The sequence below is a fragment of the Oncorhynchus kisutch genome, linkage group LG20 (genome assembly GCF_002021735.2).
Source record: "Oncorhynchus kisutch isolate 150728-3 linkage group LG20, Okis_V2, whole genome shotgun sequence".
NCBI lineage: Eukaryota > Metazoa > Chordata > Actinopteri > Salmoniformes > Salmonidae > Oncorhynchus > Oncorhynchus kisutch.
The window spans coordinates 37,867,766-37,894,453 of NC_034193.2; the positions used below are offsets into that span (position 1 = coordinate 37,867,766).

The 26,688-nt window shown below is 41.0% G+C and overlaps 1 protein-coding gene across 5 annotated transcripts in view; it reads left to right on the forward strand.

The window, feature by feature from the left end:
- The window catches only part of LOC109875525 (sodium/calcium exchanger 1), a 57,437-nt gene extending 36,674 nt beyond the window's left edge, over window positions 1-20,763 (forward strand). For 2 of the 5 annotated variants that reach the window (XM_020467854.2, XM_020467855.2), the window contains 9 exons: window positions 2,657-2,763; window positions 5,211-5,231; window positions 5,646-5,663; window positions 5,782-5,796; window positions 8,653-8,721; window positions 9,503-9,630; window positions 10,508-10,607; window positions 15,371-15,643; window positions 17,550-20,763. In XM_020467854.2, coding sequence (XP_020323443.1) covers window positions 2,657-2,763; window positions 5,211-5,231; window positions 5,646-5,663; window positions 5,782-5,796; window positions 8,653-8,721; window positions 9,503-9,630; window positions 10,508-10,607; window positions 15,371-15,643; window positions 17,550-17,926 — 1,108 coding nt within the window. In that variant the 3' untranslated portion in view covers window positions 17,927-20,763. Of the gene's footprint in view, window positions 1-2,656; window positions 2,764-3,638; window positions 3,740-5,210; window positions 5,232-5,645; window positions 5,664-5,781; window positions 5,797-8,652; window positions 8,722-9,502; window positions 9,631-10,507; window positions 10,608-15,370; window positions 15,644-17,549 lie in introns of all 5 variants that reach the window. The other 3 variants (XM_020467857.2, XM_031799426.1, XM_031799427.1) reach the window with 3 other exon arrangements.
- Window positions 20,764-26,688: the final 5,925 nt, after the last annotated feature.

A 26,688-nucleotide genomic window follows, 5' to 3' on the forward strand; every position in this document is an offset into this window, starting at 1 on the left:
CCTGCCTAAATGATTACCACCCCATAGCACTCATGTCGGTAGCCATGAAGTGCTTTGAAAGGCTGGTCATGGCTCACATCAACAGCATCCTCCCAGATACCCAAGTTCCTTGGTGTCCATATCACCAACATATTATCATTGTCCAAACACACCAAGACAGCCATGAAGGGGGAACGAAAAAACCTTTTCTCCCACAGGAGACTGAAAAGATTTGGCATGGGTCCCCAGATCCTCAAAAAGGTTCTACAGCTGCACCATTGAGAGCATCCTGACCGGTTGCATCACCGCCTGCTATGGCAACTGCTCGGCATCTGACCGCAATTCACTACAGTACATTTCTGGGGCCAAGCATCCTGCCATCCAGGACCTATATAATAGGCGGTGTCAGAGGAAAGCCCATATAATTGTCAGAGACTCCAGTCATCCGAATCATAGACTGTTTTCTCTGCTACCGGAGCGCCAAGTCTAGGACCAAAAGGCTCCTTAATAGCCTCTACCCCCAAGCCATAATTAATAAAATGGCCACCTATCACGTTCGTCGTGATAGGTGCGTGATAAGAATACATTCTTCTTTTAATGAAGACTAAACACTGAACAAACTATACAAAACAACGTGACGCTATGCGACACAAGTACTGACAGGAAACTACACAGACAATAACCCACAAATCCAAAATGGAAAATGTCAACCTAAATAAGATCCCCAATCAGAGACAACCATAAACAGCTGTCTCTGATTGGGAACCAATTTAGGCCACCATAGACCTACATATACCTAGACATACCAAAACCCCATAGAATTACAAAAAACCCTAGACAGGAAAAAATACACATACCACCCTCGTCACACTCTGACCTAACCAAAATAATAAAGAAAACAAAGATAACTAAGGTCAGGGAGTGACATCACCGGACTATTTACTTTGACACCACCCTCCATTTGTTTGGTACACTGCTGCTACTCGTTGTTTATTATCTATGCGTAGTCACTTCACCCCTACCTACATGTACAAATTACCTCAACTGACCTGTACTCCCGCACACTGACTCGGTACCGGTACTCCCTGCATATAGCCTTGTTATTGTTGTGTTATTGTGTTACTTTTTATAATTTTTTACTTTAGTGTATTTGGTAAATACTGCACTGTTGGTTAAGGGCTTGTAAGTAAGCATTTCATGGTAAGATCTACAGTTGTTGTATTCGGCGCATGTGACAAATTAAGTTGGATTTGATTTGTGTTTATGCTATTTCTATTAGGACTCGCAATCAGTGTTTAGCCTACCTTTAATGGGGGAAATACATGTCAGACCACAGAAATGTTCTGTTATTAGATGCAGTTATCTGCCAGATTGAAATGGTCCATCTTGTCACGGGAGAAATATGGCAAACACAGCAGCCTTGAAAGATCGTTCATCAACCATCCACAAGGTTACATTTTGAATTGGTTTGTCACATGGATTGGCTGTTTATTTTTTTAGGATGATAAATTGTCAACAAATCGTGGATTTTGTGAATAGTTCATCCCTAAAATGATCACAGTCTGTTGTGATTATTTTCTGTTATTTCACATCCAACAGCAAATGGCCATCTGCCACAGCAGCTAGTTTCTGCATTATTTAGCGGTAGCAATCAGACAACTAATAACTTATACATTGACAATGTCATCTCCTGTTAAGAGAGATTCAAAGCTGCCTACATAGTTTTTGTCATTACTTGCATCTTTTTGTCCAAGTATATTAGTAGTGTGGTGTTTGGAGACATGTTCAGACATGTTTGGCTAGCTGTTAGAGCGACAAGCCTATCATCTCCCTCTCACCTTACTCCTGGTCTGGTCTGGTCCCAGATCTGTTTGTGCTGTCTTGCCAACTCCTATGGTCATTGTCATGAGTTGGATATACAGAACAAACATATCTGGGATCAGGAAATCATTTCCCCATGGTTTAGTTTATAAACATTATGCAGGAGTGCATCTTCAACCCATGGGCGCTCTGCTTTTGTCTCAGAGAGTTAGTCTCCATATTTGGGTAGCATCGCTGTTGAGAGGATCCTGGTCATTCTCAAACATGGGCCTGAGCCACAGTATAAGACTATAAAATAGACTGATAGACTCTCTAGGCCTTTTCGCATTACTGAGCCAAGCCAAGCTCAACTTACATTTGGCCTGTTGTTGAGAATAAAAAAATGAGGTAATATATATTGGAGGGAAAACATGTCCACCATGCCTGTCTGTACATACAGTAGGGCCCGTGGCCTATAAGAACACTAACAGTACAATGCAGCACTGCATAGTCACACTTGAAAATATTTCAGTCTTGTTGTGAATTGTTGTGTCCCTCATTTGTCTCAAATTACTTTAATTCAGAACTTAAATGTAGTATTTTGATGAGGCGATATATGGGGATGTTTTCATTTTTCCAGTACATTTTTGTATAAAAGACATTGATTTCAGTGTTTGTGATTTATTGTCTCCCCCTACCGGAATCGCTTGATGTCACTCTACAACACATCTTCCCATTTGTTTTTGTGCTGTCGCCTTTGTGTCGTTTGACAATGCATGGCTCGTCGTTCTTCTTCCCTCATGTTCGCACTCTCCATACGCTTTTCTATCTGCAACCTTGTGTTCTTTCTTTCTCTCTTTCTCTCTCTCTGTTTCAGCAAATCTATACAGATCAATATAATCGATGACGAGGAGTATGAGAAAAACAAGAACTTCTTCCTTGAGATGGGAGAGCCTCAGCTGCTGGAGATGAGTGAGAGGAAAGGTGGGGCGTTCCCTTCCCAGGCTTTGGTCCCAACCCTGTACCCCTTAACCCCGCCCCCATTCCATTCACCATGTATGGCGTCCCCTACTGGATCCATCCACTATTACTTTGCGTTCGCTCAGACCTACTGTATTGGGTATACATGGATAAAGGCCACATTTACATCCTCCATGGAGCATTTTCACAATCCTGGTCCAAGAGGAACACTGTAATAGACAGGTTTTCCTACCCACTGGATTCTCTTTTTTTGGTATTTTTTCATTGTTACCTTTCAACCATATTTGTATAATGGTCAGGTGTAGATTTCTTGATTATGAATCCCGTGGTCCTCCAGGACCGGCATTGAGCCTAAAACAATTTTAGTCAGACCGAGACTACAGAGCACTTGTTTATAGTCGCTTTTTTATCTGTGACCTTTTATTGACCTCAGCACCTAGACAAAACAATAACAATGTTATGAGAGGTAAATACCAGGACATAACGATGTCAAATGCACAGACTTAACAATAGTGATATTATGTTTAGAGGTGAAGATCAATGAAAAGCTTTCATCTTTAAACTCAAACTGAGATCATAGAGGCTTTACAAACAGAGTTCCAACTGTCCCTCCATGTATGCACCATGAGGTGGTACGAGTGTGCAACAGAGCTCGACTTCCCCCCCCTACCCCGAACCCCGACAAACTGTTCCATCTGTACATCCATGGATGGCTCAGTGGATAGGTGGATATCGAAACCAGTCCAAATCCTTTTTGCTGTGTGTGTGTGTGTGTTTGTGAAACGTGCACAATCTATCCTTCCCCCTTCCCCCACTTCCCGCCCTCGTCTTTCACCTTTCCCTTTTTGTTTTATACCTTGTCTTGTGTCCCCTTGCAGGAAAACCATAGCGGTTAGAATACTTGACCACGACGAATATGAAAGACAGGCCAGATTCTACATAGAGCTGCAGGAGCCCCATTGGAAAAGGCGATTGACAGGTGTGAGAGTAACTGAAAAGAGTAGAAGATGGGCTCAAGCTTCTGACCTCCTCCTCTTCTTCCTCCCACTCCTTCTTACTGCCATCTTTCCTGATCTTTTTCTTACCCTCTTCTGCTCCCTCTCGTATTTTCTCCACTGTTGCAAGGCTACCTACCCTCTCCTCTGGTTTCTTGTATTTCTACTGCCCCTGGTCAACGCCGCTGTTCAGTGAACAGGATTTGGAACAGGAACAGGAATGGAGCAGAGTCAGTGAAGTTTATTTCCGTCCTGTTAAGGAGTCCCATCCTATCAGGCGTGCAGAGCGATAATAGCTTTTTGGTTGATAAACAAAGGTGGAATGTTGACTGGTAGTGGTAGTATGCTCAAGAAGGTGCTTTTCTAGCCCTTGAGCTCTTGTGGTCTTCAGCCAAGCAAATGGTCCAAGTTTACCCTTTTACAACCACACCCCTTGGTACTAACTGTGTTCCACTGTTTATGTTTGGGGTGCTGCTTGGAACACACACTCACAATACTCAAAACATAAGTTTTTCAGTATACATGTTGGACTTTGATTAACTCCTTACTGTAGGATTTTGGAAGAAATGCCATTAGATATATTTTTAGAATTACATAATACAATATTAACCTCTATATAAGGTACCAATAAATATACTGAATCACCACTCTCAATGTACGGAAATAACTCAAATAAAAAGGCTGTGATGCATGCGGTGGTTAATTTATCATGCAAACTTTGCCATCACAGAGAAGTGATTGCTGTACATGTTTATTGTGGTGCCATTTCATTTCATATTTTTTTATGTATACCTCCAAATGAAGCTATGCCTAAGAGCCTAAGGCCCTGCTTCCCAAAACCTTTGTAACGTTACATTTTCGGACATTAGGGACGGTGCATCGTTAAAATAATCTTATGAGACTTCAGTTCCATCTCAGGAAACTGGGCCGAAAACAATACGCTGCAGGATAATGCTAGCGCATCATTTTGACTTATTCAGTGTGCGTTTAGGCATAATTTCTCATTGTTTAAACTTTCATCCAGTGGAAACATTTAGCGGGTAACAAATACCATTATGAAACCTACACTGATACCTTGTTTTTATTTCCGAATATGTAACATTTTTAAATTCTCACAGATATTGTGAATTTAAATTGTGCCCGAATATATAGTACCTCTGAGATTTGATTGGCCCAAGTGTTTCATTGCCATTTAATGTATAACATTTAGAGTCCTACAAGTCTGATTTCAATTTCAAAAACTTGCTAGACATGTCTAGTCTGTAGTGAACAACAACCTAACCACGAAAACTATATATTATAACTAACTTGCCTGATGGCTCTAACTTTTTGCTGCCGGCTTGTGTATATTCATTCCTCTGTTTCCCTTGTTACTTGTTTCCATTTATCTTGTTTCTCATGTCTCGTTTCTCTCTGCTCAACTGTCTCTTATCTCATCTGTTTCCAACCTATCAGCTGTGTTGCTTCAAGAAATTGGTAAGCAGTCTACGTTTTCTCGTTAGTCTGCTCTGGTGTGCTGTCACTCTTTATTTCCCCTCGCTTCTGAAGTCACCTATCACTTCAAATGCCATTCATTGTCTGTTACTATTGTAGTGAAGTGTCAAAAGTGCATACACTGGCAGTCCGTGTACATGGTAACCTTCTACAGAAGGGTAAATTAATTTCCTAAATTATGTTCTCAGTTGCAAGAAAACATGTGTAATTGTTCTTATTAAAGAGTGAGTTGGAAGTAGGCTTATACAGTATTTTTATTACTAGAGTTTAATTATTATTTGCTGATCAAAATTTGTCATTAATGAATAATACTATTAAGATACTTCATGTAAACTAATACCCACTCGCAACCAAAAGGCATGTTTGATTTATTTTCTTTATTTTCTATGGTTTTAGGTGGATTCGTGAAGACAGGTATGGAATATTGCTATTGCAAACAAAAATGATATTATTTGGATTCAATGTATATATTGATTGATTGATTGATTGATTAATTAATTAATTAATGGGTCATTTTTATTAATTTTAATAGACAAAAGGCTTTATGGTAAGAGACAATTCAGTGTTGTAATGAATTGCTTTAAATCGTTGAAATTTAAAGCAAGTTCAATTCAAGTAACAAATGTGTCACCTTGATGCGAATCATGCGTTCTACTCCCCATTACTAATGGCACAAGCCTTCCAGGCTACTCTTTCATTGTTTAGACTATCTTTGTAACTATGTCTATTTAGACATAGACATTTATAATAAACCAATGTAATATATTGATTATATTGAGAAAGCTTTGATAGACTTTAGTTGATTTGAGCATGGCATATTTTCAAATCAAATATACTCCAAAGACAGCACTGTGTACACTTGAATGAATATATTCTACTGTGTACTACTGTAGTACTACTATAGTCTTTTCTTTGATGAATACTAGAAATGTCGTTTTTTTGGTTTGCACTTCCAGGCATTCAACATGTAGGCCTATCCTATCACTGAATGAGTTACACTTCACTGTGTGCGAAAGAGTGTGAAAGAGGATGAATGACCTCACTGCGTGTGACCACACTGTGTGTTTCTGTAGGCGTGTACCAGTGAACGCTGCTGAGGGGGCTCATAATAATGGCTGGAATGGAGTCAATGAAGTGGTATTAACCGCATGGAAACCACATCTTTGATGTGTTTCATACCATGCCATTGACAGGGCTGGGGAGTAACAGATTACATGTAATCTGTTACATGTAAGGGATTATAAAAACAACTGGTAACTGTAATCCGGTACATTACCAGAAAAAAATACTGTAATCAGATTACAGATACTTGCGAAAAAAATCTTTGACACTTCTTTGATTTCTCAATGACATTCAAATCAGCATTGAAAAAGGTGCACATTTAAATTTGTTCCACCTGACCCAGTCTGACCACTATGATGACACACCAAATATGTTTGATGGATCGCGGGAAAAGAGCACAAACAAGCTTTTGTAGGCTACAGTCCAAGCTATGTCTTACAATGGTGCGACTGCTGTCGGCATCCGAAGATTATCCAACTTTAATAAACGCTTGGAGGAAAGGATGACAGCAGTGGTGTAGTCTACGGCGATCCGGGAAATAACTTATTATTGATATCGACATAGCGTATTGATGTGAATCACTCTACTGCTCTCTCATTTAGCTATTTGCGCCTTACAGATTGTGGTTGTTGTGGATGGCTGTTCACAAATCTAAATATGTATTTGAACCCAATAATGGTTGAATTCAACAAGTTCAAGGTGCTTATCAATCATTGTTTTTTAAACCATTGGACAGCCAGTGAAAAATGCACTCTTGCAATAGCTGCATAGGGCAGATCCCAGCCTATGGAATAAAAGTGGGGATTTTATTGCTCAATCTAATTCATGCTGATAAAAAAAACAACCATAGGCCTAATGGACACATGCTCAAACTCACACACTTCTGATCTGTAGTTGGTACATCCATTTTTGGACTTATAAATTATATATATTAATGTAAAGATATAATTGAGTCATATTATTATATGTAGTAAAAAGCAATGGGTTAGAAGAAGCCTACATAACCAACCCATCAAGTAAAATTGAACATCCATATATGGCCAGCTATGTAAACTTTAACATTGATTTATCCTGCAATAGATGTCATTCAATTGGTAACATACATTTTTGTCTTCTTCTAATGACTCTTAAGGGGAAAGTAATCTAAAAGTAACTGCATGTAATCAGATTAATTTACCGAGTTTGTGTAATCCAAAAGTTACTTTATTGATTACAATTTTGGACAGTAACCCTGGCCATTGACTTCATTCCAGCCATTATTATGAGCTTTCCTCCCATCAGCAGCCTCCACTGGCGTGTACGCGTCGAGACACGTGTCATTTGCATGCCACCGGGGTTCATGGAATGATTCAAAGCCTAGATTGACCTCCAAAAGAGACAGCTTTTGCCCTCTGTCCACTTTGGCTGATATGCACCATGCCCGTGATCAGACACTCACTGGTATCACTGAGCACACTCTGTGGTCCTTTAACGGTTGGGTCGTGGACCGTTAATGGCCAGGTCACACTATTCATCAGGGTTCAATCAAGTCTCTTGGGAATGCAATTTCCACCAACACTTTGTACTTACTCAACTATATACAGTAGGCTAATTACTGACTAGGTAAATAAACAACGTAATGAAACGGAACTAGTTCAATTCTGATTCAGATCATTGTCCCATGTCCCAAGGAACTTGAGTTGAATTCCCCCTATATTACAGGAAATAGACACTCATAAAGCTTACATACTTGACACACTTTTATTTGTAATTCAGGTATTACAAATTATTCCTAAATGGTTTATGAATGTGTTCTTGTTGTGTAAGGCGTGACCAGTTGTATAGCCATTTCACCTAACATGTGATTGCTGTATGTGCTATATCAGTGGTCACTCCGGTTCAAGAAAGGTACTGGGTGTGCAGGCTTTTGTTCCAGTCCAGCACTAACACACTTGATAGCACTTAGGCTACACACTTCATTCAGCTCTTCAGTCTGGGCTGGGATTAGGTGAATCAGATGTGTTTGTGATCAAAATGCTATATGAAAAATAATATTTTTAATCAAACACAGTCACTGGTTTCCCCCGGATAACTTTAAAAACATGATTCCTCTAGAGCTGCAACTTTAACAAAAGTCTAAAAGCAAATGTACTCAAATGAATGTACTCAACAAAGTAATGTTTACAGTGGGATCAAAGAATCTCAACAACCTTTCAAATGAAACCTGTGTTCGTCCACCATAATATAGTGACATATATTGGATAGTGTTTTTGACTTATCCGGAAACCTTGGGAAACAGTTTTTTTTAATCTAATGGGGGCTCTTTGTGCAATGAACTTTGAACTGTGAACTTATCCCTCAGGCAGGGACGTCTACCGGAAAGTGCAGGGTAGGGATAACCCTGTCCCTGCCACCATTATCAGCCTTGCAGGTATACATCCTCCCTTTGTCCTCTCCATCTTCCCCTCACTTCGCTATGGTCTCGCTCTCCTCTATCCTCCCTCACTTCTCTATCATCTCACTCATGTGACTCATGAGTTCTTTATCACGGATGTCTCAATACTGCCTCCGGCTGGAAATCTCTGTGAATTAACAGTCTGCTTTTTCATTTCCAGTGTCACTCTTTTTGAATGAACTCCCTTTCTCTTATCAGCTCAGTACGTCAGTGCTTCTGCTTTAGTGACTAGCTTTGGGCCAGTCAAATTGCTAGATTGTCACTGCAAAGCTAATAGTCAGTATCATGCAGCTATTGAAAATTTGCCTCTTTCACACACCTTTGTGCCTCTCCTACTACACTTTTTTTAGTCCTCACTTTATCGTACATCAATTAGCATAAACAGAGCACAAGAAGGTACACTTGCAACAGAAACCTGGACTCAAGTGACATTTTCACACGAATGAGCCTCACTAAACTGAACCAAGCTGAGCTGTTATGCACTGGCCAGGTTATGCATCCAACACAGTAGCTGGAGCTGTGCTAGAAAGGATTATGTGAAAATAAAATATCCAAGGCACAGCTGAGCACAATATTTGGAAAAGTGTAAATGTTTTCAAGAGCAGATGTTGAGCAGTCAACAGCTAAATTGACCACTCACGGACATACATGCATGGCCTTTTATGGGTGCCGTCCTTGTCATGGCCACTAACCACCCAAATGTGTTCACTCCCTTTCTTTCTCCCTCTCTCTATCTTTCTCCCCCTCTCTCCCTCAGAGGAAGGGGACGAGGAAGCTCTCTCTAAAAAGGAGGAGGAGGAACGCCGCATCGCTGAGATGGGCCGGCCCACCCTGGGGGAGCACGTCAAACTGGAAGTCGTCATCGAGGAGTCGTATGAGTTCAAGGTACGAGAAAATATATTTTGAATAACCCAAAATATTGTATTTTCAGCTCTTTGAAGCTGAAGTACAAAACTGAAAATAAAAATAAGCAACAACGTACAGAGGGGAAGCAAGGCATACCGCACAAAGAACAGGTCTACCACTTACCAGACTTGCTTTCAATGAGAGTGACAAATCATTAACTCTCATTTATATCTGAAATATTTTGTGTCGCGCACAAATCTGCAAATTGTACCTTTAATAATAGTAAGTCACAGCTTTGATAGGACCCTAAAACAAATAGTGCACTATAAAACCACTCACTCCACCACTTGGAAAAGGAGTAAGACAACCAGCTACACTTGAGATTGTATCTCCCATTACTTAAGTCGTACCTCCGATGTCTTAAGTGGTATCTCCCATTACTTAAGTCGTACCTCCGATGTCTTAAGTGGTATCTCCCGTGTATTAAGTCGGCCCAGCTGGAGTCCTTTCAATGTTTAATTTCATCCAAACTCCAACTTTCAATGACATGGCCATCTGTTAATCCAAAAAGGTAGCCAGCTATACTGATACTGTAAGTTCCATATTCCACATGAAAGAGACAGTGATTAGGATGAACATTTCGGGATTTGAGCATTAAAAATGTCTTTGCAGTTTGGGGTAGTTTTAGGGGTAGAAGTTGGGGTATGTTTGAGGTTGATATAGGGGTTGAGATATGGTTTAGTTCCCAGTCTGGCCTGATAAATCAAACTGCTTTGTCATTATTGTATTGTATAGACTTTTGCATCATGTGCACTGCCAAGGTGTATTCATTGGGCTTGTATCTATGTTTGTGGAATGCTAAATAACCAGGATTGAGGATTATTAGACTGAAATATTATGTTCTGGTGCCCCACAGAACACAGTGGATAAACTGATTAAGAAGACCAACTTGGCTCTATTGATTGGAACCAATAGCTGGAGGCAGCAGTTTATGGAAGCTATCACAGTCAGCTCTGGTAAGCAGATCAATCAATCAATCATTTAATTGGCAGCGTATAGAGCTTTTTAGAGATGTGTTTGTAACAAAGTGACTAACCAGAAATCCAGGCCTAACAACCCCAAAAGAGCAAACCACAACTAGAGTGCCAGGGGAAAACTCCCTAGGTCTAGGAAGTGCAGTAGGAAGAACCCTTCCAGGTAGCCTCTTAAATACCATATCTGCGTCTCAAATGGCATCATATTCCCTTTATAGTGCACTACTAAGGCCTATAGGGCTCTGTTGAAAAGTAGTGCACTATAGTGAATAGGTTGCCATTTGGGAGCCAGCTTATATTCTGATTCTTGGACAACAATACAGGATGATGTATTCAGAGCAAAATAAAATCTTGTCCAAAAGAGAAAATATGATGTTATTTTCCTTTCAAATCACATTTGTCTTAATTGGCTACACAATCACCCTAGCCACAAAGCCATCTGCCCAAATCTTAATTGGAATGCTTTTTGTAATTAGAGGGAACTGTGAAGTTCTTGTAGCGGTGCCCTCCGAAGCACATTCCACACACAATGCACTGTTGATTTATCATCAAGGTAGCGCTGAAGCACAACGAACTCATCAAACAACACACACACACCCACACAATCTCACATACACAATCATATATGCACACATCTCACACAAATTTCCACTGAGGGCCTGACCGCTCAGGCCCTCAGTGGAAATTTGTGTGTGTGTGTGTGTGGTCGCGCATTCTGCCACTGTGTACTCTGTTTAGGGCAAAATAGCATTATAGTTTGCTCTGCGTTCTCTCTCTGCCTCCCCACCACTCACACACACACACACACACACACACACACACACACACACACACACACACACACACACACACACACACACACACACACACACACACACACACACACACACACACACACACACACACACACACACACACTCTCTCTCTCTCTCTCTGCTTCTCTCTCTCTCTCTCTCTCTCTCTCTGCTTCTCTCTCTCTCTCTGCTTCTCTCTGCTTCTCTCTCTCTCTCTCTGCTTTTCTCTCTCTCTCTCTGCTTTTCTCTCTCTCTCTGCTTCTCTATCTCTCTCTGCTTCTCCACCTCTCTCTTTCTCTCTGGCTAACAAAGCTTGTTAGCCATGGGAGTGCACTCCAGAGGAGATTCCTCCAGGGATACAGTAGTAATGAGATCATTAAAAAGTCCATGTAATGAATTAGTCTGCTCATGGGGTTCTAAACTACATGTGTGTTTGTGGCCATGTCCAGAATCAGGCTTTCCTACTACTTATTTAAACTGCATATTGTGTGCTAGTATCACATACTGTTCAAAAAAAATGATTAAGTAAGCAACCAATATCAGCATACTAGAATCCTGAGGATGCATAATCTAATGAGCAATTCCGTTTATTCCCGCCATTCGTTCATTTTGATACAGCGCGTCCCCTCAGCTGATTATCAGCTGTTGTCAGACACTTGGTTCTCGAAAGACGATTTTCTTCCTCAAAGGTGTACAGCGAATTCTACTGGCTGAAAAGCTGAAATTAGTATGACATCCTGTGATTTAAAGCATACAAACATTTTGAAATTTCACATACAAACATTCCTACTATTCAGAATGCAAGTATGGGTATTCGAACACGACCATTGTGTGTGTGTGTGTGTGTGTGTGTGTGTGTGTGTGTGTGTGTGTGTGTGTGTGTGTGTGTGTGTGTGTGTGTGTGTGTGTGTGTGCGTGTGTGTCTACTCGTGAGTTCTGAACTGTGTTAATATCCAGAAAGACCCTTTCCACTAGGATAGGCACAGAGTCTTTGCTGCAGATGGGCTATGGTTGATCTCATCCCTAACCTGTATGTTTACTGTAACACAAATTCAATTGGAGACAAAACAGGACAGGACATGGTCAAGCTGGATCTGTTTAACCACTATGGCCTCCTGTCCACTCAAATGCATGCATGAGCACACGTACCCACACATGCATTCACATGTAGAAACAAACATTGAAACAAGTACTGCAATGCAGGCCTATGTCTTGAAACATACTCATGGACACGACATGTGTCTATTTTTGATAATGCAATACAAATGCAGACACACACACATACACACACACACAAAAACGTGACCATTCCCTGCTCCCGTGCAGAGAAACGCATTCAGGTGGATTTTGCCCATCAGCTATTTTAAGCAACGTCACCCTAATGAACTCTCCCATGGCTTCAATGAGTAGAGATGTGGCTCACTGTCCTGACTTGATGTGATAAGAGACTTCATTATTTGTGTAATGTGGAAATTCACTCTCCACACAGTCTGTAGAGTGGAGAAAGTAGGGCTAACGGCTAACACTACTAGGAAAGCCTGAACGTCTGTGTTTTAATTTAGAATGGACTAGTGGTGGCTAGTTTATCCTGGTCTACTCACAGTCTAAGACTAGTTTACATTGCAGAGAACCTTAACATTGTAGCAGAGGTTTTAACCATGTTAAATGTTGAAATTGAACTACGAAGTTGGGGTTACAACTAACTACCAGGGGGTTTGCTAACTACCTCGCTCTAAGAGTGCAGAGTATAAAGTCAGACAATCTGCTGTCTCAGCCACTGCCTGTCACCAAGGGAGTACCCCAAGACTCAATCCTAAGCCCCACGCTCTTCTCAATTTACATCAACAACATAGCTGTATGCAGATGATACAGTCTTAAACTCAGCTGGCCCCTCCCGAGATTTTGTGTTAAATGCTCTGCAACAAAACTTTCTTAGTGTCCTACAAGCTTTCTCTGCCCTTAACCTTGTACTGAACACCTCCAAAACAAAGGTCATGTGGTTTCGTAAGAAGAATGCCCCTCTCCCCACAGGTGTAATTACTACCTCTGAGGGTTTAGAGCTTGAGGTAGTCATCTCATACAAGTACTTGGGAGTATGGCTAGAAGGTACACTGTCCTTTTCTCAGCACATATCAAAGCTGCAGGCTAAAGTTAAATCTAGACTTGGTTTCCTCTATTGTAATCGCTCTTCTTTCACCCCAACTGCCAAACTAACCCTGATTCAGATTACGGAGACATAATTTGTAGATCGGCCTCTTGGGGGGCTAGATGTTCTTTACAATTCGGCCATCAGATTTGTCACCAATGCTCCTTATAGGACACAACACTGCCCTCTATACTCCTCTGTAAACTGGTCATCTCTGTATACCCGTAGCAAGACACTGGTTGATGCGTTTTTATAAAAACCCTCTTAGGCCTCACTCCCCCCTATCTGAGATATCTACTGCAGGCCTCATCCTCCACATACAACACCCGTTCTGCCAGTCACATTCTGTTAAAGGTCCCCAAAGCACACATATCCCTGGGTCGTTCGTCTTTTCAGTTCGCTGCAGCTAGCGACTGGATCGTGCTGCAACAAACACTCAAACTGGACAGTTTTATCTCAATCTCTTCATTCAAAGACTCAATCACGGACACTCTTAATAACAGTTGTGGCTGATTTTCATGGTGTATTGTTGTCTCTACCTTCTTGCCCTTTGTGCTGTTGTCTGTGCCCAATAATGTTTGTAACATGTTTTGTGCTTCTACCATGTTGTGTTGCTACCATGTGTTGTTGTCATGTGTTGCTGCCTTGCTATGTCGTTGTCTTGGGTCTTTCTTTATGTAGTGTTGTGATGTCTCTCTTGTCATGATGTGTGTTTTGTCTTATATTTATATACAGTTGAAGTCGGAAGTTTACATACACTTAGGTTGGAGTCATTCAAATTATTTTTACAACCATTCCACAAATTTCTTCTTAACAAACTATAGTTTTGGCAAGTCGGTTAGGACATCTACTTTGTGCATAACACAAGTCATTTTTCCAACAATTGTTTACAGACAGATTTTTTCACTTATAACTCACTGTATCACAATTCCAGTGGGTCAGAAGTTTACATACACTAAGCTGACTGTGCCTTTAAACAGCTTGGAATATTCCAGAAAATTATGTCATGGCTTTAGAAGCATCTGATAGGCTAATAGACATAATTTGAGTCAATTGGAGGGGTACCTGTGGATGTATTTCAAGGCTTACCTTCAAACTCAGTGCCTCTTTGCTTGACATCATGGGAAAATCAAAAGAAATCAGCTAATACCTCAGAAAATAATTGTAGACCTCCACAAGTCTGGTTCATCATTGGGAGCAATATCCAGATGCCTGAAGGTACCACGTTCATCTGTACAAACAATAGTACACAAGTATAAACACCATGGGACCATGCAGCCATCATACTGCTCAGGAAGGAGACGCGTTCTGTCTCCTAGAGATGAACGTACTTTGGTGCGAAAAGTGCAAATCAATCCCAGAACAAATCAATCCCAAATTCACCCAACTTATTGTGGGAAGGTTGTGGAAGGCTACCTGAAACGTTTGACCCAAGTTAAGCAATTTTAAGGCAATGTTACCAAATACTAATTTAGTGTATGTAAACTTCTGACCCACTGGGAATGTGATGACATTCTGACATTTCTGACATTTCACATTCTTAAAATAAAGTGGTGATCCTAACTGACCTAAATCAGGGAATTTGTACTAGGATTAAATGTCAGGATTTTATTTGGCTAAGGTATATGTAAACCTCCGACTTCAAATGTAGATGTTTTTTTAAATTTTTAAATCCCAGCACCCGTACCCACAGGAGGCCTTTTTCCTAAATTGTAAATAAGAATTTGTTCTTTACTGACTTGCCTAGTTAAGTAAAAGGTAAATAAAATAAACAACACATCTTCCCTCCCCTCAAAATGTCTCAGGCGATGATGACGAGGACGAGTGCGGCGAGGAGAAGCTGCCCTCCTGCTTTGATTACGTCATGCACTTCCTCACCGTCTTCTGGAAGCTCCTGTTCGCATTTGTGCCGCCCACCGACTACTGGAATGGCTGGGCCTGCTTCGTGGTCTCCATCAGTATGATTGGCCTGCTCACCGCCTTCATTGGAGACCTGGCCTCCCACTTTGGCTGTACCGTGGGCCTCAAGGACTCCGTGACCGCCGTGGTGTTTGTGGCGCTCGGGACATCTGTGCCAGGTGTGTTCCATACATGCTGCAATACACCCAGACACACATACACACGCAAAGACATATTCACAAACTCTGGGTCTTATGAAGACTCTGTCACCAGTCTGGTGTTTGTGGCATTGGGACACCAGGCTAGTAACATACACCATCTAGCTCTTTAGTCTCATGACAGGTTTTTATTATAATTAGGCAAAAAAGTATTTAGTCAGCCACCAATTGTGCAAGTTCTCCCACTTAAAAATATGAGAGAGGCCTGTAATTTTCATCATAGGTACATGACTATGACAGACAAATTGAAAAACAAAATCCAGAAAATCACATTGTAGGATTTTTAATGAATTTATTTGCAAATTATGGTGGAAAATAAATATTTGGTCAATAACAAAAGTTATCTCAATACTTTGTTATATACCCTTTGTTGGCAATGACAGAGGTCAATCATTTTCTGTAAGTCTTCACAAGGTCTTCACACACTGTTGCTGGTATTTTGGCCCATTCCTCCATGCAGATCTCCTCTATAGCAGTGATGTTTTGGGGCTGTTGCTGGGCAACACGGACTTTCAACTCCCTCCAAAGATTTTCTATGGGGTTAAGATCTGGAGACTGGCTAGGCCACTCCAGGACCTTCAAATGCTCCTTCATTGCTCGGGCGGTGTGTTTGGGATCATTGTCATGCTGAAAGACCCAGCCACGTTTCATCTTCAATGCCCTTGCTGATGGAAGGAGGTTTTCACTCAAAATCTCACGATTACATGGCCTCATTCATTCTTTCCTTTACACGGATCAGTCTTCCTGGTCCCTTTGCAGAAAAACAGCCCCAAAGCATGATGTTTCCACCCCCATGCTTCACAGTAGGTATGGTGTTCTTTGGATGCAACTCAGCATTCTTTGTCCTCCAAACACGACGAGTTGAGTTTTTACCAAAAAGTTATATTTTGGTTTCATCTGACCATATGACATTCTCCCAATCTTCTTCTGAATCATCCAAATGCTCTCTAGCAAACTTCAGACGGGCCTGGGCATGTACTGGCTTAAGCAGGGGGACACGTCTTGCACTGCAGGATTTGAGTCCCTGGTGGCGTAGTGTGTTACTGATGGTAGGCTTTGTTACTTTGGTCCCAGCTCTCTGCAGGTCATTCACTAGGTCCCCCCGTGTGGTTCTGGGATTTTTGCTCACTGTTCCTGTGATCATTTTGACCCCACGGGTGAGATCTTGCGTGGAGCCCCAGATCGAGGGAGATTATCAGTGGTCTTGTATGTCTTCCATTTCCTAATAATTGCTCCCACAGTTGATTTATTCAAACCAAGCTGCTTACCTATTGCAGATTCAGTCTTCCCAGCCTGGTGCAGGTCTACAATTTTGTTTCTGGTGTCCTTTGACAGCTCTTTGGTCTTGGCCATAGTGGAGTTTGGAGTGTGACTGTTTGAGGTTGTGGACAGGTGTCTTTTACACTGATAACAAGTTCAAACAGGTGCCATTAATACAGGTGGAGGACAGAGGAGCCTCTTAAAGAAGAAGTTACAGGTCTGTGAGAGACAGAAATCTTGCTTGTTTGTAGGTGACCAAATACTTATTTTCCACCATAAATTGCAAATAAATTCATAAAAAATCCTACAATGTGATTTTCTGGATTTTTTTTCTCATTTTGTCTGGCATAGTTGAAGTGTACCTATGATGAGAATTACAGGCCTCTCTCATCTTTTTAAGTGGGAGAACTTGCACAATTGGTGGCTAACTAAATACTTTTTTGCTCCACTGTATGTAGGGTTTATATGAAGTGTTCTTGAATAGTACACTATGTCATAGCTCTTGTCATGCATTGACATCTAATTTCAGATCTGTGTTACCCTATCACCATTCCCAATTCTTATTTTTCGTCCTCTCCCTTTCTCTTTATCTCTCTCTCTCCCCCAGACACATTTGCCAGCAAGGTAGCTGCAATCCAGGACCAGTATGCCGATGCCTCCATCGGCAACGTAACGGGCAGCAATGCCGTCAACGTCTTCTTGGGCATCGGCGTGGCCTGGTCCATCGCTGCCATCTACCACAATTCCAAGGGCAACGACTTCCGGGTGGACCCGGGCACCCTGGCCTTCTCCGTCACCCTATTCACCATCTTCGCCTTTGTCGCCGTGGCCGTGCTCATGTACCGGCGCCGGCCCGAGATTGGTGGCGAGCTGGGTGGGCCCCGTGGCCCCAAAATCGCAACCACCTGTCTCTTCTTCAGCCTGTGGCTCATGTACATCGTCTTCTCCTCCCTGGAAGCGTATTGCCACGTCAAGGGCTTCTAACTTCTCTATAAAGTATCTGAAAGCAAGATTCAAAAAGGGATCATTAAAAGATCTTCGAAAGCTTCTTAGTCTTTGAAAGCTTCTATAAGGTCTAATAAAGCTATTCAAAAGTATTTGAAAGCTTCTAAAGTATATTTTAAAGCTTTTTAGTCTTTTAAAAGCTTCTAAAATAAATGTTAATGCTTCTAAAAAGAACCACTTTATTGACATCCTACGCCATTGACTTCCATGTCCCTTTATCCTAAATCTAACATCCATGACTCTGCATACCCTTCTCGTCCTATGCTTAAGCCATCTACTGCCACATCCAAGACATCCAAAGCATCCACTACTACAACTAAGGCCTCTGAACCAACACCAGCCGGATGTTTGTTCTCTAGCTCCTTCAATCCTGTTGTTGCAGCTTTATTTTAAATTGAAGCTATCTGTTGACTTTCATTGGATCAAGACTCCTAAGGCTGTGTATCCAAAATGTACTTTCAGATGAAGCAAAAACGTGTGCTTGTTTGGTTATACAGAACTTCAAAGCTGGGCATAAAAGTGCTGCTGGTTGGCGTCCACAATTTCTGTTCCCCCCCCCCCCCAAAAAAATAGACAAATTTGTCATAATATTCCTTTAGCCAGAAACGTGAGTGATTGTTTAAATGCAAAGAGCATATGGATGAAAAATGCATAGTTACTTAGGTAAAAACTTGAATGAGGCTATAGCTCATTTTATGTCTACACTGTACTGTTGCAGTGATGACTGTACCTCTAATATTATAGAAACAAAAAAAAACTTTCCTTACAAGAAGCATGTCTTGATATAAAATGTCACTAATGCACATGTTACATATTATAATTTTTCCCCCACTAAACATTTATCAGCAACAATACTATGACACTAGACAAGTAGAGTGTGGACTACAATACACCGAGATCTTTTGTTAAAAGGTGATCTAAATGTTCCCTAAAATGCATTTACCACAATTTACAAATGAAATATCATTGTAAAACAAAAAATTAACTGCGTAAATTGAAATCAACAAGTTGTTTTATCAACAAAAAAAATCTAATTGGAAGGAATGAGCCTAGATATTATTCCGTGAAAGATTTTAGAAAATGTTTTTAGGAAAATGAACCAACCTTTTCTAGCGTGGTTGGACAGGTTGAAGCTCTTTTGATATTCTTATCAGACCTCTTATGACAAGTATTATATCCTATACAGTATGGATTTTCCATTTTTGGGTGAATAGGGCTTTTAAGACTTCTATCATACTGCAGTAAGAAGATAAAGTCCAGAAAATATATAGTATGCCATGGATGGGCAACTTTTGTAGGCCTGCGGACCAATTACACTTAAAAAAAAATTATTTTAATGATTAGGAGTTTAGTCGGGGTCTCAACTCACTGTTGAGGGTTAGAATAAAGAATACACAAGATGCAATTTAGAAATGTGGTTGTGCATCAGCAGTCACTCAATTAGCCCATGTCAGCTAAATGTTTTTTGATTGGTAAGTGACCAGCTATCTAAACTTGTAGTAAGCATGGTTGAATTACCGACCGGCGTGGGGCCCTTTGATCATCAGTTATCATATTAAAACTGCTGATATTTGCATCCACCCTATGGTAAAATGTGTAGAATTTCAGGAAATGAGTTATAAAATAAAAATATATTCTCTCTGCCCAGTGGCAAAATGTGTAGAATTGCAGAGAACATGCTTTAAAAAGGTAATATTTTCTCTACACCCCATGGCAAAATATGTAGAATTGCAGGAAATTAACTTTTAAACTTCAAATGTTTCTCTTCGCTGTCACAGGGGTGCTTTGCAGACCCACGAACCACTGCAGCCCCTCATGATGAGTTCCGTTGTCCATCCCTGTAGTAAACTATCAAGATCTCCAACACAGAGACTGCCAATCCCTTTATATATGTGATGTCCATTGCATCTTTCATTTTGTCTGTTAACTATCACAGGTGACAGACAAAACAACACAAACTCTACAGTTGTGCTTCTTTCATAGAAAAGTCATCAAAAATGTATTGCGTGTCAAGTTTTGTCATACGTTGTTGTTGATTCTTTGTCCAGGTGTGCGGCGATGTTCACTTTAGCGCTGTGGTGAGCATAGTGTGCTAGTGTTAACTCTGACTGAATAATCCTCAATGTTGGATTATCAATGTGCTAATTGTAAACTATATGCATGAGTGTAAACATAACTGTATATCATAAGCCGTAGTTATCATTAACATTAGGGGACACATTTTAATAATGAGTAGTAATGGATTTGGGTTCATTGAGTTTGTTTTTGTGTGTTTGCTCCTAGAACAATGTTATCTGAAAGACTACACTTCTTTAAAGTAATGGGAACAAATCATTTCTTATTTGTATGAAAGGCAATATCTCATACTCTTGTGTTGATGAAATAGGTATTTGTACTGTCCAAAACTATAGTTTGCTGATGTCAAGTTTGCGGAAAAGACGAAGCAGTACTTAGTCTGTGTTATCTGTTTTTGTATATAGTGTACAGTGTTGTCAAAGTGAGGTAGTTGGCCTCAATGTTGAAAATATAAGATTCAAGCTATTTATTTTCCTACCCTTTGGGGACACAATAATAGCTAATGTTGCCTTCCAGGGGAGCCACGTTTGAATTGACTTTCTCCCCTCTATTTTCCTGAATGAGTCTGGGTGATTCTTGTCCTTGTTGAGGTATTTTGATCCTTTCTTGCGATGGAAGTTGTCTTGTCGTCAATACATTCAGGGGCCAAAACGGATACTACATACCTACTACAGAGTGAATTCAGCCAAATCTAAAAGAAATAAGCATCACTTTACCAGTACTGTGTGAATGTATGGTATTGTAACTTCTTGCACAGTTTTGACTGGTTTAAACAAAACAAAAGGAATCCAGCCCAATTATTTCTCTCACATTAAGAACATTGATTCCCTATTAGGACAGCTGATGCATAAAAAATAGCCATATTATGTCTTCTGTTTATTTCACTTTTCTCATTGTCCCTATTGGTGATGTCACACACATTGACACAATTGTATTGATTCACTCTTCCTCAACTTGTCACAAGCATAGGCCCATCTCTAGACGAATTGTTCTATGTATTAACATTGGTTATATATACTGTACAGCCTTGTCCCCTTCTGTAACTGTGCTGTAGCCAACTTTCTATTCTTCCATCCTTTTCAAGCTATACATACACTATATATACAAAGGTATGTGGACACCCCTTCAAATTAGTGTATTTGGCTATTTCAGCCACACCAGTTCATGACAGTTGTAGAAAATTGAGTACACAACCATGCAATCTCCATAGACAAACATTGTCAGTAGAATGGCCTTACTGAAGAGCTCATGTCACATGTCACCGTCATAGGATGCCGACTTTACAACAAGTCAGTTCTTCAAATTTCTGCCCTGCTAGAGCTGCCCCGGTCCACTGTAAGTGCTGTTATTGGGAAGTGGAAACATCTTGGAGCAACAACGCCTCAGCCGCGAAGTGGTAGGCCACACAAGCTCACAGAACGGGACCGCTGAGTGCTGAAGCGCGTAGCGCATAAAAATCGTCTGTCCTCGGTTGCAACACTCTCTACTGAGTTCCAAACTGCCTCTGGAGGCACCGTCAGCACCATAACTGTTCGTCGGGATCTTCATGAAATGGGTTTCCATGGCCGAGCAGTCGCACACAAGCCTAAGAACACCACACGCAATGCCAATTGTTGGCTGGAGTGGTGTAAAGCTCGCCTCCATTGGACTCTGGAGCAGTGGAAACACATTATTTGGAGTGATGAATCACCCTTAACCATCTGGCAGTCTGATTAATCTGGGTTTGGCGGATGCCAGGAGAACACTACCTGCATAGTGCCAACTGTAAATTTTGTGGAGGAGAAATAATGGTCTGCGGCTGTTTTTCATGGTTCGGGCTAGGCCCCTTAGTTCCAGTGAAGGGATTCTTAATGTTACAGCATACAATGACATTCTAGAGATTCTGTGCTTCCCACTTTGTGGCAACAGTTTGGGGAAGGCCCTTTCCTGTTTCACATGACAATGTCCCAGTGCACAAAGTGAGGTCCATACAGAAATGGTTTGTCGAGATCGGTGTGGAAGAACTTGACTGGCTTGCACAGAGCCCTGACCTCAACCCTATCGAACACCTTTGGGATGAATTGGAATGCGGACTACGAGCCAGGCCTAATCGCCAAACATCAGTGCCTGGCCTCACTAATGCTCTTGTGGCTGAATGGAAACAAGTCCCCACCGCAATGTTACAACATCTAGTGTAAAGCCTTCCCAGCAGAGTGGAGGCTGTTATAGCACCAAAGGGGGGACTAACTCTATACTAATGCCCATGATTTTAGAATGAGATGATCGACAAGCAGGTGTCCACATACTTTTGGTTATGTAGTGTACATCTTGGTATGACAAGGAACGAACACAGAGAGGATTTGGCAAAAGCGCAAACAGACTGGACCACCAGGCTGGGTAATACAAACACCATATTTCTCTCAGAATGCTTGTTCTATAGGTTTCATTTCATTTTTTTATTTTATTTATCAGGGTTTTTGGTTTAAATGTATTTGTTTGCTGTAAAATGTATTTGAATGTCATGATTTTTCTTTCACTGTGCATGCAAAACAGGAGGTAATGTGTACCAAGGCTCAATTAGTTCTGTCACAGAAAATAAAAGTTTTGAAACCTAGCTTGTTTCTAGGAAATCAGTAGAGTTGTTATTGGTGTGTACATGATTGTGTATGATGTTAGGAGTTGGGTATTTGGTCAAATAGATATTTCTGATAAACAGTAAGTTGGCTCCCCCTTCTGGTACATTTAGCTGATACTGTATTGACAAACGCTTAAGATACATATTACTTTATTCCTTTACAGGACTTTTACATTTTTCCCATATTTTCTTTTAAAGATTTTTATAATTTTGAAAAAATGACTGAATATTAATCTAATCGTATAAAATGTCCTTTAAACGTCTCTGTGTGTGCAGGTCAACCAGGAGAGATTCATGAAATGGCAATCTGCAGTTCAAACAATAACAAAGAGGTCACCCTTTAGTCGGGGCCATGGATTGCAAGGACTGACCATCCATCAGATCAAAATGATAGTTTTACCCATGTTTTTAAGCTATACACTGTTTGTTTACAATTACATTGTTTACAAATAATGGAGTGAAACAAACTTACCTTTTACGGTCCTGATGGGGTTAGATGTTTCTTATAACTCCTTCATGCAGCAAGATGGTGACACGCTGAAATGACACTTCTTGATCTGCAAATGCGCCACTGAGCATTCTCATAAGGGAACAATGCGATGATGTCATCGATGGCTTCGTCCATATTTTTTACAGTCTGTGGGTTAGACAGTTGAACTAAAGTACATAAGGCATTTATAGGTTATGTTCTTCAAGAATCAATGGCTTTATATTATTAATTTAAAAGTCCACAAATGGAAGTAGCAGTTGCAGATTGCCCAGCTGATGGAAAGAGTTGAAAAACAGAGGCCGGGGAGTGAATTCAACAAGAGAGGAGGTTTCACTCAACCCAAAGTCTGTCCATGAAAATAAGCACACGAAGTGAGGATTTTTTTGTGTGGAGGTCAAGAAGACTGTCAAATTTGGACAACAAAAAATGTAATTGCTAATTTTCTAAGTGAGGCTTATTTGATCGAAAAGGAGTTTCGTAATTGTTAGGTTGTTAGGAATGCACTGATATGGATGCATATGCCATTTTGGCAACTTTGGAAAAAAACGACTTTATATAGGAGTTATCTGTTATCATAAAGATAGATAGAGGACTTATGATGGATATAATCTATTTAGCATGGACATTGCAATGGAGAGCTTCCATGATTTTAAAGTAGCCAACTGGGTGGGGATTCTTATGAGTTGGGAGCAATCAGCCAATGAAGAAGAAGATAAATGACTACTTTCAAATGGAGCCTCAATGGCGCTACCCATGCTGTCACAGATGCTATAATGGCACAGATACAAATTTGAGTCCTCCATCTATCTCTATGGTCTGTTGTTCATACGCATATCTGCACTCTCATTGGCTAGAATGGTCCCACCAGATTTCGCCTTCTCCCGCCTGCCTTCCATCTTTGAGGACATGTATTTCCATTGTTGTACTGTTGAAAGTTGTACTGTTACAATAGTTTGTAAGATGATTAACTTTAGGCTATTTACTGTATTACAAAAGTATTATTGAATTGTGTTTGGCTGACAGCGCAACTTAATATCAACATTTGAAGGAGATGTGTCTTTTGTATCACTGACTTAGTCTGGCTTTAATTCCAGTTTGTCCACAAATTAATAGTTGATATGTTGATGTCTCCATCTCAACCAAGAATACTTAGTTAAAGAATAGGACTAAATCAAATAAAACCTTATTAAAGTGCATTTACATTCTAATTTGATTTAGTCTATTTTTTAACTTGTATTTTTGTTTGAGATGGAGATGTGAGAATGGCCGCCGACAGAGATGGCCACCTCGCTTTGCGTTCTTAGGAAACTATGCAGTATTTAGTTTTTTACACTGTTACCCCAGGAAATCTTAAGTCTTATTACATACAGCCGGGAGGAACTATTGGATATAAGAGCAACGTCAACTTACCAACATTACGACTAGGAATACGGATCCTCTGTTGGACCACCACCCAGGACAATGGATTGGATCCCAGTAGGTGACCCAAAACAACAGCGCCGCAGAAGGGGCAGACGGAGCCGTTTTCTGGTCAGGCTCCGTAGACCGGCTCACCGCTCCCGAGTATACTACTCGCCAATGTCCAGTCTCTTGACAATAAGGTTGAGGAAATCTGAGCAAGGGTTACCTTCCAGAGAGACATCGCGAAAACAGGGCTCATTCGGGATATGTTATCAGAGTCGGTACAGTTACCCGGTGTCTTCGCGCATCGCGCCGACAGAAACAAACATCTCTCTGGTAAGAAGAAGGGCGGATGTGAATGCCTTATGATTAACGAGTCGTGATGTGATCACAACAATATACAGGAACTAAAGTCTTTCTGTTCACCTGACCTAGAACTCCTTACAATCAAATGACGCCCGCATTATCTACCAAGAAATTCTCTTCGATTATTTTTTTAATTTTTTTTAATTTCACCTTTATTTAACCAGGTAGGCAAGTTGAGAACAAGTTCTCATTTACAATTGCGACCTGGCCAAGATAAAGCAAAGCAGTTCGACAGATACAACGACACAGAGTTACACATGGAGTAAAACAAACATACAGTCAATAATACAGTATAAACAAGTCTATATATGATGTGAGCAAATGAGGTGAGAAGGGAGGTAAAGGCAAAAAAAGGCCATGGTGGCAAAGTAAATACAATATAGCAAGTAAAACACTGGAATGGTAGATTTGCAATGGAAGAATGTGCAAAGTAGAAATAAAAATAATGGGGTGCAAAGGAGCAAAATAAATAAAATACAGTAGGGAAAGAGGTAGTTGTTTGGGCTAAATTATAGGTGGGCTATGTACAGGTGCAGTAATCTGTGAGCTGCTCTGACAGTTGGTGCTTAAAGCTAGTGAGGGAGATAAGTGTTTCCAGTTTCAGAGATTTTTGTAGTTCGTTCCAGTCATTGGCAGCAGAGAACTGGAAGGAGAGGCGGCCAAAGAAAGAATTGGTTTTGGGGGTGACTAGAGAGATATACCTGCTGGAGTGTGTGCTACAGGTGGGAGATGCTATGGTGATCAGCGAGCTGAGATAAGGGGGGACTTTACCTAGCAGGGTCTTGTAGATGACATGGAGCCAGTGGGTTTGGCGACGAGTATGAAGCGAGGGCCAGCCAACGAGAGCATACAGGTCGCAATGGTGGGTAGTATATGGGGCTTTGGTGACTAAACGGATTGCACTGTGATAGACTGCATCCAATTTGTTGAGTAGGGTATTGGAGGCTATTTTGTAAATGACATCGCCAAAGTCGAGGATTGGTAGGATGGTCAGTTTTACAAGGGTATGTTTGGCAGCATGAGTGAAGGATGCTTTGTTGCGAAATAGGAAGCCAATTCTAGATTTAACTTTGGATTGGAGATGTTTGATATGGGTCTGGAAGGAGAGTTTACAGTCTAACCAGACACCTAAGTATTTGTAGTTGTCCACGTATTCTAAGTCAGAGCCATCCAGAGAAGTGATGTTGGACAGGCGGGTAGGTGCAGGTAGCGATCGGTTGAAGAGCATGCATTTAGTTTTACTTGTATTTAAGAGCAATGGAAGGCCATGGAATGAGAGTTGTATGGCATTGAAGCTTGCCTGGAGGGTTGTTAACACAGTGTCCAAAGAAGGGCCAGAAGTATACAGAATGGTGTCGTCTGCGTAGAGGTGGATCAGAGACTCACCAGCAGCAAGAGCGACCTCATTGATGTATACAGAGAAGAGAGTCGGTCCAAGAATTGACCGACTCTCATTACTCATTACTGTCGAGTCTGCTTCAGTCGAAAGCCTTGGCCAGATCAATGAATACAGCTGCACAGTAATGTTTCTTATCGATGGCAGTTAAGATATCGTTTAGGACCTTGAGCGTGGCTGAGGTGCACCCATGACCGGCTCTGAAACCAGATTGCATAGCAGAGAAGGTATGGTGAGATTCGAAATGGTCGGTAATCTGTTTGTTGACTTGGCTTTTATAATCACAGCCGTGTATATCCTCCCCCAAGCAGACACCTCGCCCACCCTGAAAGAACTTCATTGGACTCTATGTAAACTGGAAACCATATATCCTGAGGCTGCATTTATTGTAGCTGGGG